This window comes from Crocuta crocuta, unplaced genomic scaffold (genome assembly GCF_008692635.1).
Source record: "Crocuta crocuta isolate KB4526 unplaced genomic scaffold, BGI_CrCroc_1.0 scaffold2, whole genome shotgun sequence".
In the NCBI taxonomy this organism is placed as follows: Eukaryota; Metazoa; Chordata; class Mammalia; order Carnivora; family Hyaenidae; genus Crocuta; species Crocuta crocuta.
The window spans coordinates 6,478,794-6,493,514 of NW_027528640.1; the positions used below are offsets into that span (position 1 = coordinate 6,478,794).

Sequence of the window (14,721 nt, forward strand, 5' to 3'; positions counted from 1 at the left end):
GCTTTTCACTTATTGGACACAGCAATCTGTCCTGCAGATTAAGCATCTTTAATCTTCACGCACATCTAACTCAAAGTCATCTGAACAGATTCTGTCCCAGAGGCTGGCAGACCGTTCTTGAAATGGCTGGACGCTGACTGAGAGTGATTTCAGGAACTGTGTCCTGGGCCTCATCATGCCTGTGGTTCATTTATTTCCTGATTGTAATTGCACAGGGTTGGGAACCTATCTTTGGTCAGTGACCTAAGGAATGAATAATAGTGACCTTTTATCCTCCTACTTCAGAAATTTCTAATCTCTGGGCCTATCATCCACATCTACATGATAAGCACTAAAAGAAAACAAAAAAAAACCTAAAGAAGCTTGAAGCAATTATTTCTTTTCATTTTGCCTTACAACATGTGTTGGCACTTGGAGCTCAGGATTTCTTTTTTGTTTTTTTTAAGTTTACTTTTTTGTTTTGAGAGAGAGAGAGAGAGAGAGAGAGAGCAAGTGAGCACAGGGGAGGGGGCACAGAGAGAGGAAGAGAGAATCTCAAGCAGGCTCTGCACTGTCAGCACAGAGCCCCGATGTAGGGCTCGAACTCATGAACTGTGAGATCATGACCTGAGCCGAAGCCAGATGCTTTACCAACTGAACCACCCAGGGGCCCAGGAGCTCTGGATTTCTTAGAAGCCAGGCCTGACCTGTGGTCTTGGTAACAATCAGTGGCCCTTCTTGTTTGTCACTTCTTACTCTCCTGCCACATCTCGGTCTGTCTCGTTCTCCGCGGAGCCTCCGGCAGCTCCAGGGCCGGGGGCTGCGTGGAGCCAGAGCGTAGGTCCCTCTGAAGGCAGTGCCCATGCGGGTCGGTTTGGAGGGGGTCCTGGGGGTCCTGGGTGCCCTGTCCTGCCATCTGGGAGACGACTGTGTGCGCTTGAGCTCTGCCTCTTCTGTATGCAAATGAAGGATGTCCCCGTCCCCTTCGTCCCCTCTGTCCCCTCCGACCTCCTTGCGGCCCCAGCATTCCCTGAGGCGGATGGACAGCACAAAAATGGATGTATATTCTCCATGTGCACCGCCTTGGTGTCTCTGACTCTTGATGCTGATCTCTGGATCCTGCTCTCCATTTCTGCATTTCTGTTGCCTAGCTCAGCTCCCCTTTCACTGCCCTGCTCAGTCCCCCCCCAGCCGTTCCTCACTGCTCCCGGTCTACAACCTCTGCAGCTGCGTTCCCCTGCCTGGGGGCTGGAGGACTGGGCAGAGACACCCAACCTCCCAGTCTGGTAGCGGGATCTCAGTTCTGGGGCCCGCTGGACCATCCTGGGGAGTGAGATGCCCTGTGTCCCCTCCCCGTCTCAAAAATGCCCAAAGCATAGTTTTCAGCACTGCTTTTCAGATAGACACAGGCCTCGTTTGTGAACCAGATTAGTTCAATGTTGCCTTCACCAGCAGAACGATAGAGGGTGGACCCCTAGTGGCCAGAATGAGTTACTGCACTCCTAGGGATTTTGGGGTGTTAAATCTTTCAAAATTTTATCCGTAGCCTGACTGGGGCAATGAAGAGAAAGTAAATGCATAGGTAAGCACATTTGACAATATCTTATTAAGTGATTTTCCTCGGCACCGAGTTTAGATGGGGGGGCCATGCAACCAAATCCCTTGAAAAATCACCCTTTCTACCCAGTTTCTTAACCACAGCACTATTGACATTGGGACTGGATAATTCTCTGCTGTAGGGACTGTCCCATGCCATGCTGGTATGTAGTAGCATTTCTGGCCTCAATGCACTAGATGCCAATAGCACACCCTTCCCCACCCCCATCATGACAATCAAAATTGTCTTCAGATATTGGCAAAATCACCCTCTTTTGAGAGCCATGACTGTATCCCAGTTCCCCAGATCCTGAGCCCAGATGGAACGCAAGTCATTATAAGCTCCAGCCTCTGGCCACAATGGGATGTGAACCAGGGGTACACAGACCCTTGGTGCCTTGGCGTCTTCCAGCTTGGCGCTTTAAATCCATTAGCTTTATCTCGCTACTCCTGGGCCCTCTCCTGCTGACTTTATAGGCGACCACATTGTCCTTGGACGGTGCAAGAGCAGTTATGGAATTTGATCAGTGGAAGGGTTATGAGATCATTAACTGATTGTGGAGTTGGACTTTCTATAACCTCCATCTTGGCAACTGAGACCCATGCTTTACAAGGTTGTGGGTTGTAAGTGATCACAGCATTACATGGGTCATGTTGAGGTTTATAGACAAAACAAAGGTCATGTTTTTCTACTTTCCCCAGCCTTGTTGAGATATAGCTGACACTCAGCCTGTGTGAGTTGAAGGTACGCCTTGTGACCCGATTTGGATGTCTCCAAGTGGGTGATGACCCCTTGACCCCGTGTGTCCCGTCAGGCCGGAGGGTGTCTTCCCTCCTGTGAGGGGGGAGCACCGGACTTTCTTCCTTCTGTCCCACACTGGCTTGTTTTTCCTTTTCATTCCTATGGCCACTCCTCATGCCAGGCTCACCCCTAACATTTGTGGGGCCCGGGGCAAGCCTACAAACGGAAGCCTGTATACCGTATTTAAAGGTTACATATCTAACTCACAAACTGTCAGATAAAACGCATCCCATCCTTCTTTGACAACTATGCCTTGAGAATAACCCAGGTCGTCAGATTCCAAGGTAAGCTTTTTGATTCTGCACCAGAACATGGTGCCTCCTTCCTCTTCTATCCTTGGCCTTGTCCCACGCCGTGAGGGCACCCCGGGCTGGGTGTCTTAGCTCCAGCCACACCCCTGAGGGACTCCCCTCACTTGGCCAGTCTCCAGAGCCAGCACTGCCCTGGCTGCAGGGTTCACCCTGGAGAGACAGGCTTGGGGGTGAAGCGCTCTGACTCCTGGGAGCCAGCTCAGGGCTCGCTGTGCAGGGAATCCTGGAGTCCCAGGTGCCCAGGTCATGACCTAGACCTTGCAGATGTAGACTGACTGCTCCTGCCCACTGAGGCTTCTTTGCCCTGACAGAAAGGCCACAACCACAGGCGGGCAGAGTTGGGTCATCGATAGTGTAAGACACAGTGCACATGGTGTTTCCTAAAGGTTTCCATTTTCTGTTCCTTACTGACTCTTTCCCAAAGTCACCTTTTCAACTGAGACTTTGACAAGTGAGGGTATTAATGGTGACCTCGGTGAAATCCGCACTGAGTAAAAAAACGGGTCATAATCTCAATTTATCTATGCCAAAAGCCTGTTACCTAACACCATCTTAAGCATTTTTGAGCATAGCATTCAGTAGTGTTAAGGCTATTCACTTTGTTGTGAAATGGAGTTCCAGAATGTTTTCACTTGGCAAATCTGAAACTCTATACCTGTCAAACGACGACTCCCCTCCCCTCCCAGGTAGCAACCCTCCTATTTGCTATTTCTATGAATTTGACTAGTTTTAGATGCCTCCTGTGAGTGGGATGATAGAGTATGAATCTTTGCTGCGAATGGCTTATTTCATTTAGCATAATATCTTCAAGGTTCATCCATGTTGTAGCCTAGGACAGGCTGTTCTCCGTTTTTAAGGCTAAATAATACTCTGTTGTCTGTATGTACGACCTTCATGGTTTATCCATGCCTCTGCTGATGGATCCTTGGGCAGCTTCTACCTCTTGGCTTTTGTGAATGGTGTTTTTATGAACACGGGCGTGCAAATCTATTCAAGATCTTGCTTTCAGTTCTCTTGTGAATATGCCCAGAAGTTGGATTGGTAGATCATGTGGTAGTTTATATGTTCTAATTTTTTGAAGAAACTCCTTACTGTTTTCCACAGTGGCTGCACCATTTTACAATCCCACCAACAGGGCACGAACAGTCTGATTTCTCCACATCGTTGCCAGCACTTAGCCTTTTCTGCTGCTGACAGTAGCCATCCTGACAGGGGTCAGGTTTGCATTTTTCTGATGAGTAGCGATGGCTGAATGTCTTTTCCTATCCCGTTGGCCATTTGTATATCCTCTCTGGAGAAATGTCTATTCAAGTCTTTCACCCATTTAAAAAAGCAGGTTTTTTAGTCTTTGTTGTTGGGTTGTAGGACTTTCTAAAAATATATTTGCGGCGCGCCTGGGTGGCTCAGTTGGTTGGTTGAGCGTCTGACTTCGGCTCAGGTCATGATCTCTGCTGACAGCTCAGAGCCTGGAGCCTGCTTCAGATTCTGTGTCCCTCTCTCTCTGCCCCTCCCCCACTCATCCTCACTCACTTGCTCTGTCTCTCTCTCTCTCAAAAATAAAAACGTTAAAAAAAGTCTGTGTCCTGGGATGGGCAGCGCACGCAAGTGCTCCGCCACATGCACGGGTGCACGACAGTTGTTTCAGGGGAGGCTCAGTCGGGCACCAGAGCTGTGAGCAGAACCAGCCACTTTTTCATGGAATGCTCTTTTTGTTTGAATGATGGACAAGCTATGGCTATTCAGACTTGGTCATTTGGCAGATATTAAAAAAGAAAAAAAAAACCCAAAAAACAAAAAAGTGAGCCCGTCACTTCAAGGAAAACAACAGAGTATCTATTGGTTGCCAATGATTTCAAACTGAGCATTCAAACAAAAAATGTTGGAAAGCTTTTATTCGCCACAGCGAGTCTGACCTCTTCCCAAAACTTAAACTGATGAGGCCCATGGTAATATTAGTAAATGTGGACATCTCCTTTTTTTCCTTAAATTTATTTATTTGAGAGGGAGGGAGGGAAAAGCAGAGAAAGGAGAGAATCTCAAGCAGGCTCCATGCGAGGCTTGAACGCATGAACCATTGAGATCATGAACTGAGCCAAAATCAAGACTCAGATTGTTAATCGACTGAGCCTCTGAGGCACCCCTCACTGCCTTCTATCAAATCAGACATTAAAGAGATTTGCAAACATGTAAAACAATGCCTATTTCTCTCTTTTTTGGAAAACATTTATTTTTCACTAAAAATAAAATGTTACTTATATTAATATGCAGTAGGTTTATATGGTTAACTTTAAGCAAATTATAAATATTTTTAAAATTTCCCAGTTAAGAAAAATTTTTTTTAAATGTTGTATTTCTGAGAGAGAAAGAGACAGCGTGAGCAGGGGAGGGTCAGAAAGAGAGGGAGACACAGAATCCGAAGCAGGCTCCAGGCTCTGAGCTAGCCGCCAGCACAGAGCCCGACGCGGGGCTCGAACCCACGAACCGTGAGATCATGACCTGAGCCGAAGTCGGACGCCCAACTGACTGAGCCACCCAGGCGCCCCTAAATTTCCCAGTTTTAATTTCTAACATGGAAAATATGATAGATATGAGCCACATAAGTGAAAGCTCTTTGGGGGTCCTCAGTAATTCTGAAAAGTATAAAGGGGCCAAGAGACCAAACAGCGTGAGCAGGACTGAGCAAGAAATGCTTGCAAGCTGAAGGCAGCTCTTCAACTGGAACACAAAATCGGCTCAGAAGGAGAAAAGTTTTTTGTTTTTTTTTTTTTTCGGGTAAAACAGAAGCCAATCTAATCTCCAACAACTTTACCAATGGTCTTTCTAGATGGTGATGGAAAGTGGGGACTGGCTGGTTGGTGGAGACCTGCAGGTGCTGGAGAGAATCAGGTGGAATGACGGGCTGGACCAGTACCGCCTGACGCCTCTGGAGCTCAAGCAGAAATGTAAAGAAATGAATGCCGGTGAGTAGGCTGGCTCCAGCGCATTTGTCAATGCTCCTCGCCACCCTCCTGTCACAGAATTGAAGATATCAGGAACTGGCATGTTTATTGTTTTAAAAATTTTTTTTTAAACTTTTTTTAATGATTTATTTATTTCTGAGGGAGAGAGAGAGAGAGAACAGGGGAGGGTCAGAGAGAGAGGGAGACATAGAATCTGAAACAGGCTCCAGGCTCTGAGCTGTCAGCACAAAACCCGATGTGGGGCTCAAACTCACGAACTGTAAGATCATGACCTGAGCCAAAGTCGGATGCTTAACCGACTGAGCCACCCAGGCGCCCCTTAAAATTTTTTTTACATTGGTTTTTTTTTTTTTTTAAAGTTTATTTATTTTGAGAGAGAGAGAGAGCAAGCAAGCAGGGGAGGGGCAGAGGACCTTTGCAGGGCTCGAACTCACAAACCGTGAGATCATGAGCTGAGCCAAAACCAAGAGTCTTATGCTTAACGAACTGAGCCCCCCAGGCACCCTGGCGTGCTTAGTTTTAAAAAGCTGGAAGCCTCTATCAGCATGTGTATTGGTACAAACTGTAATCAGTTTATAAGGTTGAAGTATATCCATGTATTGGAAGAACTGCAGGTGTTAACAATATGCACTGACACAGAAAAATACCCCAAGTGTATTTATTAAGCAAAACTGCAGAACAACATGTACAGCATAATTTTGGAAAACAAAATAAAATTTTTCTTAAAACCCTGAGCTACCTCTGTGTATAGAAGACAAGGTCCTTTCGCATGTACGCCAAACCACAGGTGACAGTGGCTTCCTCTTGGGGACTGAGTTAAGACCAAGGGGCAGAAAGATTTTCACTTTACATATTTTGAAAAAGAGAGAGAAAAAGTCATGATAGGATTGTAAGTGGTTTTTATATCCTGTTTCGGGCTTTTCTGTGTTTCCCAAAATGGGTATTTCTTTCATAACTAGAAGGAAAAATTAAGCCTCTCAGGAGCCCATTATTTAAGTTTCATTTATTTATTTTGAGAGAAAGAGCAAGCAAGGGAGGGACAGAGAGAGAGAGAGAATCCCAAGCAGGCTCCACACTGTCAGCACAGACCCTGATGTGGGGCTTAAATGACCACAAAATATTGAGATCACGACCTGAGCTGAAGTCAAGAGTCAGACGTTCAACCGACTGAGCCACCCAGGCGCCCCAGGAGCCCATCATCAAGTGGAGTAGTTTTGGAGAATTTTTTTTTTTAACAGTTGAAGGTGAAATATTTTTTTTAATGTCTTTAGATCATTGAAATTTCCCAGGCCCCAGAGGGTGTTGGTCGTGGTTCCCATGCTGGGGATGAGACAGGAACAGAGGGGAAACTGAGGACTAACTAGCACCGGCTCTGGTCTGAGCTGTGCTTGGCCAGAAAGGCTCTGGCCACAGATGTCTTCATTTCTGAGTCAGGCTGTTCCATTAGGGCTTCGTGGCTGTGTGTCCTGGCCCCGTGAACGCGGTCTGGGATCGTGGGCACCTTTGGAGTAACAGCCCTGAAGCCCTAGGTGGAGTCTCTGGATAATTTTTTTTTAATGTTTTATTTAGTTTAGAGAGAGAGACAGAATATGAGCAGGGGAGGGGCAGAGAGGAGGGGCAGAGACACAGAATCTGAAACAGGCTCCAGGCTCTGAGCTGGCAGCACAGAGCCCGACGCGGGGCTTGAACCCACGAACCCTGAAATCATGACCTGAGCCAAAGTCAAATGCTTAGCCAATTGAGCCCCCCATGCGCCCCCCGGATGATTTTTGAAAGCAATTGTTCTAAGCCATAGACATAGCTATGTTTCCTTCCTTTCTTTGAAAATCGAAGGTCTAACTGGCTTTATTAAGTGATTCTCGCAAGTAGAGGGGAGCCCCTCCCCCTGCATTTCCTCTGGTCTGTTCTTGCAGACAGCGACAGTGTACATTTCCTTCACCTCGCCTTTCTCCTCTCCCTCTCCAGATGCGGTGTTTGCCTTCCAGCTGCGCAATCCCGTCCACAACGGCCACGCTCTGCTGATGCAGGACACCCGCCGCCGGCTCCTGGAGAGGGGCTACAAGCACCCCGTGCTGCTGCTGCACCCGCTGGGCGGCTGGACCAAGGACGACGATGTGCCCCTGGACTGGCGGATGAAGCAGCACGCAGCTGTGCTCGAGGAAGGCGTCCTGGACCCCAAGTCAACCATCGTGGCCATCTTCCCGTCCCCGATGTTGTACGCCGGCCCCACGGAGGTGAGCTGCTCCCTGGGCAGGGCTGTGGGCCTCAGAAATGTGGGCTTAGACTTGACTTAAGAGGAGTGAATGAGGCTCTGGGACTCTCTTCCCTCATGAGCAGATTCTGGAATCTTCTGGTCTTTTTATTTTTATTTTTAATTTAAAAAAATGTTATATTTATTTTTGAGACAGAGCATAAGCAGGGGAGGGGCAGAGAGAGAGAGAGACAGACAGAATCCAAAGCAGGCTCCAGGCTCTGAGCTGTCAGCCCAGAGCTGGATGTGGGGCTTGAATCACCAGCCGTGAGATCATGACCTGAGCTGAAGTTGGCCACTTAACTGACTGAGCCACCCAGGTGCCCCCTGGTCTCTCTTCTTTATCCAACTTCATTAGATTTCCGTTTCATGTTTGTAAAAATGCTAGAAACACCAAGTCGAGCCTGTTACACTGCCTCTGAAAACATGGAGGTTGGCATGTGGGTAAGGAGGACAGTGCAGCTTAACTAGAGTCATTGGGCAAATTATAGCGAGCTTGGCATTCAATTTCCAAAGCTCTAGTCACTCTGAGTCACCACACACTCCCCGTCAGCTCCATTAGAAAGGGGAGTGTGTCTCTAAAAGCTCAGTGTCCCCTTTGATCATAACACAGAGAGCCCGTCAAACAGAGATTTTCTTTGTCCCACTGGACCGTCACTGTAGTGGGTTTGAACACGTTTGCAGGAAGTATGATGAATTGTAAGGGTCTCAGCCCTTTGGAATGCCCCAAACCGAGTTTAATAAATTAAGTCTCTCCAACCAGATCAAAGTGCCTGGCCTCTGGCTCTCTTCTCTACCCTCCATAGTTCTATCGGAGCTTTAGAGAAGACAGTTCCTTTTGAAATTCCAATGTTTGTGTCCAACTAGAATTGATACCTGCGTAGAATCAGCTCATTATTGGCAATTAGATGATTGGAGATGTTGGAATTTGCAATTCCCTTTAAGCTGTGATTTATTTCTGAATAGGAAGGGCCTGGGAAGTAAGATTCACATGGTTCTGTAGAACAGTAAGGCCCCCATGCTCCTGGTTTGCCTGCCTGTTTGGAGAGCACGATTAGGAAGGTTTTAGGAAGCTGGGGGATCAGGCAGGGGATTTGGGTCTAAAGCTCCTACCCCACCTCATGTAAATAGGCATGAAGAAGAGGTTGGGGTCTTAGACACCCCACTGACTTCCTACACCTATTTAGGCGATCCTATCACTGCATTACTTCTAAAGCAGAATAAAGGCATCTCTGTAAACCGGGACCCAAGAGTTGGCCAGTGGTGACCAGCATCTCCCTCCTGTGATGTCTCCTAGGTCCAGTGGCACTGTAGGTCCCGGATGATTGCAGGGGCCAACTTCTACATCGTGGGCCGGGACCCTGCCGGAATGCCCCACCCTGAGACCAAGAAAGACCTGTATGAACCCACTCACGGGGGCAAGGTCTTGAGCATGGCCCCTGGCCTGACCTCTGTGGAAATCATTCCATTCAGAGTGGCTGCCTACAACAAAGGCAAGAAAGCCATGGACTTCTATGATCCAGCAAGGTAGGTTCCTGAGGAAAATTCTTTAACCAACATCTGCTCAACCAGAATGAGGAGGCAAAGCTCTGGCCCTTTGCAAGCTCTCCAGGGCATCCCTGCCTTCTCCTAATAGGAATGAGAGTCCCTTGAAGGCTAAGACCGGGTCCTACACATGGTGTGTCCCCATAAAGTCGTAGCATGGCCGCCTTGTACGTCACTAGAGGGTCCATCCATAGCTCTCTTTCAACATGTCTTCCTGGGGACATACCAACTGTCTGGCACATGCAGGGAGAGGAAGCCAGTGTAGAAAAGAGCTCAGTGAGCACTCACAGTGCCCTCGCCCCATTCAGAGCTCACAGGCACAGGCGGGACAGCAGAAGACAGAGCAGGTACACAGGACATGTTAATGCACACCTGCCATTAGTCGCCCTTTCTTGTGCAAGTTCCTTTACCGAAGATCTAGTGAACTGCCCACTCCAGAAGGTGCAGCATTTTACAGAAAGAAAAAACAGGGTCTAAGCACCCCTCTGACCTACTGCGGGCATATTTAGGGTCGATGTGCCTCACCCACGCTGAGTTCTGTGTTGCTGTCCTGTGACAGGCACAACGAATTTGACTTCATCTCAGGGACCCGGATGAGGAAGCTGGCCCGGGAAGGAGAGAATCCCCCGGACGGCTTCATGGCTCCCAAAGCGTGGAAAGTCCTGACGGATTATTACCGGTCCCTGGAGAAGAACAACTAAAATGCCCTCTGGCTCCAGAAGTTTCTTCCTGAAGTGCTCTTGGATTCCCTTTTCTATTTTTGTGATTAGATGCTTGATACACAATTGCTTCTCAGTGACTGATTTTTCATGTTTTACGATGAGGTTAAAAATTGTGTGTATAATTTAAAGTCAACTTCAATAATATATAAAAGAGAGTCACACCGAAGACCACATCTGAGCAGGTGATAGAAATGCTGTTATGATTTCAGAATGAAATTAGGTGTGTTCTCTACTGCATCTGATTTGGCAGGTCCCAGATTTCTTGATGCTTTGAGCGTGTGCCTAGTTTCCTCGCCAGAAGGTAGAAAGTGTATTTTCCAGCGTAAGTCTAGCCAAGCTGCACTCGCCCAATGTCATGGTAGTAAAATACACCAGGTGAGCCACCTCTTCTGTATGACTTACCTAAGGGGGGAGAAAGTCCTCACCCTAAGTGAGGCGTGGCTCGCCTCCAGGTTCCTGCCCCTCTTTCACCCCCTGTACAACCTCGCTGCCCGATGGTGTTCACCTGCCTTGGAGACACCAAATGTGTGAAAATGCACATTTAATCTCTAATCTATGCAACCTAGTTCTGCCGAGAAAGTTTTGTTGTCTCGTGAAGAAGTCTTAGTGGTCTTGTGTGAATAATCGAAGTCCAGTTAAAGGGCGATTTTCAGTTGGAGAGCCAAGCATGCTTTTACCAAAAGATTTGCATGCTGGGCTCCAACCATCTGGCGTTGTCATGACAGGTTAATTTCCCTCCTCTTTGCTGTGGTCATCATGTCCTGAGTGAGGCTGTGGCCGAAACCAGTTCATACCATCAGACTAGTGAGCTGCTGGGATGGGAAGAGACCGCAGAAAACGTGGCTTCCAACCCTTCGGTCTCACAGGGGGACCATGCTGGATGTTGCATAGCACATGTTCTGTGAGCTGCTGAGGCTGCCCAAAAAATGCACCGCTGGCATCGTTTCAGAAGTACCGGGGGCCCTGAACGGGCACACCTCCGCTTGACTCCCCGTCTGGTGCTCTGTCCGCACCGTACATTGCTCAGTTGCTCAGCCAAACTCCTTGCACCAGGGCATTTACAAAGCAGCCTTCTTGGATACAAGGAGGTCCAGGGTTTTCCCAAAGCTGCTGATCTTAGTGCGGCTGCAAAAAATAAAACTTTAGAAAAACTTTCCCAAAGACATATGCTGTGCCAAGACACCTAACCTCCAATGGCTTTACTTCTTGGGAGGTGATCTTTTGTACTTTATGCATCATTCCTTGTTGCTAAAGAATATATGAAGAAACAGTACCTTGTGTACCTGGGTCTCTCTGGGAGAGACTTAAAACTGGAAAGAGAAAACTGTGACTTTTTTCATATTCTCAGTTTTTTTTTTTAATGCTAATCTTAGCTAATGAGAGCTCTTTTGAGAATACATTTCATACAATGGCCACAGCAAAACGTAACTGCCTTGACTAGAATAGTGCCTGTATTGATTTAATAATCAGAGGTACTCATCACTGCCTTTTTAAAACAACAGCATATTTATTGAAAACACGGGACAGAGTGTAGTGCCTTAACTGATATGTTTTGTGATTTTAAAAATATATTTAAAACTGCTTTTCTGCTCTTAGTATCACACATAGTGCAAATGATTATATTTCTACGGACAAGTGATCCTTGTTTTTATTTTAATAAATTCTCAAACTGGAAGCGGAGTCTTTTCTGCCTGTGACGCTGAGTGTGGGTTGGCCCATGACTGACGAGAGCAGTGTGACTCTGTATAACCGGAGAGGAACGGCAGCATCCCTCTGCAATGAAGAGTCTGTTTGCCCTTGTTTGAGTCCCTGTGTAAACTGTGCTGTGTGTGTGAACGGCTCCTGGTGTGTTCGGGGGTGACTTGATAGATTAGGGACTCCCCTCAGGATGTCCCTGCAGGAAGGTCTGACCCTTTTCTAACTTGCTTCCTGGTCTGAAAGTGTCCCCGGGGATTTCCACCACCAGGGTGGGGAGAGGTAGTTTTGTATTGTTTTGTATCTATTTCATCCACTCCAGTACCTCCTCGAACCTCAGCCACCTGAGGAAGGGCACGTTTCCATCCCTACTTCAGTGGCCTCCGGGCACCTGGTAGTTGGGGGTTTTTCCCTCACTGGCTGCCTCCCTCCTGTACCCAAAGTCTGTGTGCATATTTTGCTGTTGACCCTCACTTTGTAGAACACTGGTGTAAGAGCCACTGGAGGCTGTCACTCCTTGTATCTCCCTCTTCCTGTCCAAAGCCTGCTCACTTGTTCCTAGCGGCAATTAGTTGCACATAGTAGGGCAGGAAATGTGTAAGGACACGGAGATACAAGAGGTGCCCAGGGAGGATGCCAGACAGTACAGGGCAGGGGGAAAATCCTGGAAAGGCATATGTAAGTCATTTGGTCAGATAAGGGCAGAACTTCCAAATACAGTAAAAACCTTGGATTGCGAGTAACTTGTTCTGAGTGTTCTGCAAGACAAGCAAACATTTTTCTTTCTTTGTTTTAATGTTTGTTTATTTTTGAGATAAAAGAGAGGCCGAGCATGAGGAGGGGAGGGGCTGAGAGAGGGAGACACAGACTCTGAAGCAGGCTCCAGGCTCCGAGCTGTCAGCCCAGAGCCCGACGCAGGGCTCGGATCGATCCACAAGCAGTGAGATCATAACCTGAGCAGAAGTCAGATGCTCAACAGACTGAGCCAACCTAGTCCCCCAGAAAGCAAACATTTATAATATATTTTAACTTTATAAATGAACGATGTCTTGCCACATGAGGAGTTCTGGACACTGAATGTCACATGACCGCAACTGAGCCAATGGTGGTTCTCTCCTTCTCTCTCTCTCTCCCTCCCTCCCTGTGGGATTATGGGTGATCACCTCCCATGCTCGGTCTCAGGCTGTGGTGTTTGGCAGAAATTAGGGATTTTTCAGAACTGGGAGGTGCCCACAACTGGCCCTGGTGTATTTTCTGTCACTTCGAAGCGCCTATGGACAGTCCTTTGCTTTTCCAGACAAGAGTGAGCTTAGGAATGCTTTGCTCAATTCTAGGGGAGGCTGCCTACAATAGAGACCCTTTCCCCTGCTGCCTTATTGCTAGTTACATGAAATACAGTACATGACAAGAGTTTATCAATACTGCACTGTAGTCAGCATCCGTGCAAGCATATACAGTGGCTCCCATGCAGAAAAAGATTCTTTTGAGTCAATAGATAGCAGTGATTCTGTTAGTGATGGTGAAAGTCGTCCTACCCAATAACCCTCCTCTCTCCTGTCTCCCTCACCCCAGCCACAAGGTTTTCAAAGGTAAAACCAGGTAAGTGCAGGCTGATTTCTTTTTCTTGATATTTTGTATTTTCTTTGTCATTTTGTATTATATTACAGTATTGTGATCATTTTTATATGAATGTTTTTGGGTTGTGGAACAATGATCTGAGTTTCCATTATTTCTTATGGGGATATTTACTTTGATATGCAAGTGCTTTGGATTACAAGCGTGTTTCCGGAACAAATTATGCTCGCAAACCAAGGCTGTACTGTACATCAACACTCAGACTGCAAGATTTCCTTCCAACCCATCCCGCTTGCATGAAGAAACAGATCTTGGTTACTTGAGAACTCTAAGCTGGAGTTTGTTTTTTCTTTGTTCTCCTCCTTTCTGTCACCTGGCTTTCAGGTCTGGCACTGATCTTCAGACTGCCCTGACAGCCAGTGACCAGAAATTAGATGAGCACCAGACCAACCAACTGCTCTTACATCTGAAGTTTGGATGCAGCAATAATAGTGCAGCTTTCGCCTGAGATTTTGATACAGGTTTCCATTATTTAAGCATTTCCTCATTACCAAAATGCATCAAGAATGAGCCATACATAAGTAATGAAAATGACTTATTTTTCGTCTCCCTCAGATGCACTTAGTTCTTTGATGAATATTAACCATCAATGGGCCCTGAATGCTCAGAACGATATAAGCAGCTGGCTAATACACATGCCAGAAAATGCCTGGCTTTTCTGCTTATGTTGGAAATTATTTTAATGAAAAAACTTACTATGGAACTTTATTGATATAACCAAACATAAATAGGTCATTGGCTAGAGTTAGGAGATTTATTAGCCACAATATACAAATCTTACTTTTCTATGGGGACTGCCCCCAGCCTTCTCCAGGGGAGATGAGGAGTTCACCAACCGTTTACCTCTTGTGACAATGGTTATCTCTTGTACCGTCCCCCACCCCCGCCCCAGCCTATTACCCTTCCCGTAGACCTCTTAATTTGGATTAATTGCAGGGAAGGCCAGTCTCCATGAGTGAGATACTTAATTATGGAATGCTTTTGAAAGTAATACAGTTTTATCATTTTCAAACACATAAGTCACAGGCAGGTTTTTTGTTGTTTTTTGACAGTTTTTACAATTTATTTTATTTACATCCATGTTAGTTAGCACATAGTGCAACAATGATTTCAGGAGTAGATTCCTTATGCTCCTTACCCATTTAGCCCATCCCCCCCTCCCACAACCCCTCCAGTAACCCTATGTTTGTTCTCTATATTTAAGAGTCTCATTATTTTTGCTTCC

General features: G+C 46.8%; 1 protein-coding gene across 1 annotated transcript in view; it reads left to right on the forward strand.

Annotated features, from left to right (window-relative positions):
- The window catches only part of PAPSS2 (3'-phosphoadenosine 5'-phosphosulfate synthase 2), a 70,963-nt gene extending 59,122 nt beyond the window's left edge, over window positions 1–11,841 (forward strand). Inside the window, exons 9-12 of the mRNA XM_077755224.1 lie at window positions 5,513–5,648; window positions 7,614–7,882; window positions 9,197–9,426; window positions 10,004–11,841. Coding sequence (XP_077611350.1) covers window positions 5,513–5,648; window positions 7,614–7,882; window positions 9,197–9,426; window positions 10,004–10,145 — 777 coding nt within the window. The 3' untranslated portion in view covers window positions 10,146–11,841. The remainder of the gene's footprint in view (window positions 1–5,512; window positions 5,649–7,613; window positions 7,883–9,196; window positions 9,427–10,003) is intronic.
- The last annotated feature ends 2,880 nt before the right edge of the window (window positions 11,842–14,721 follow it).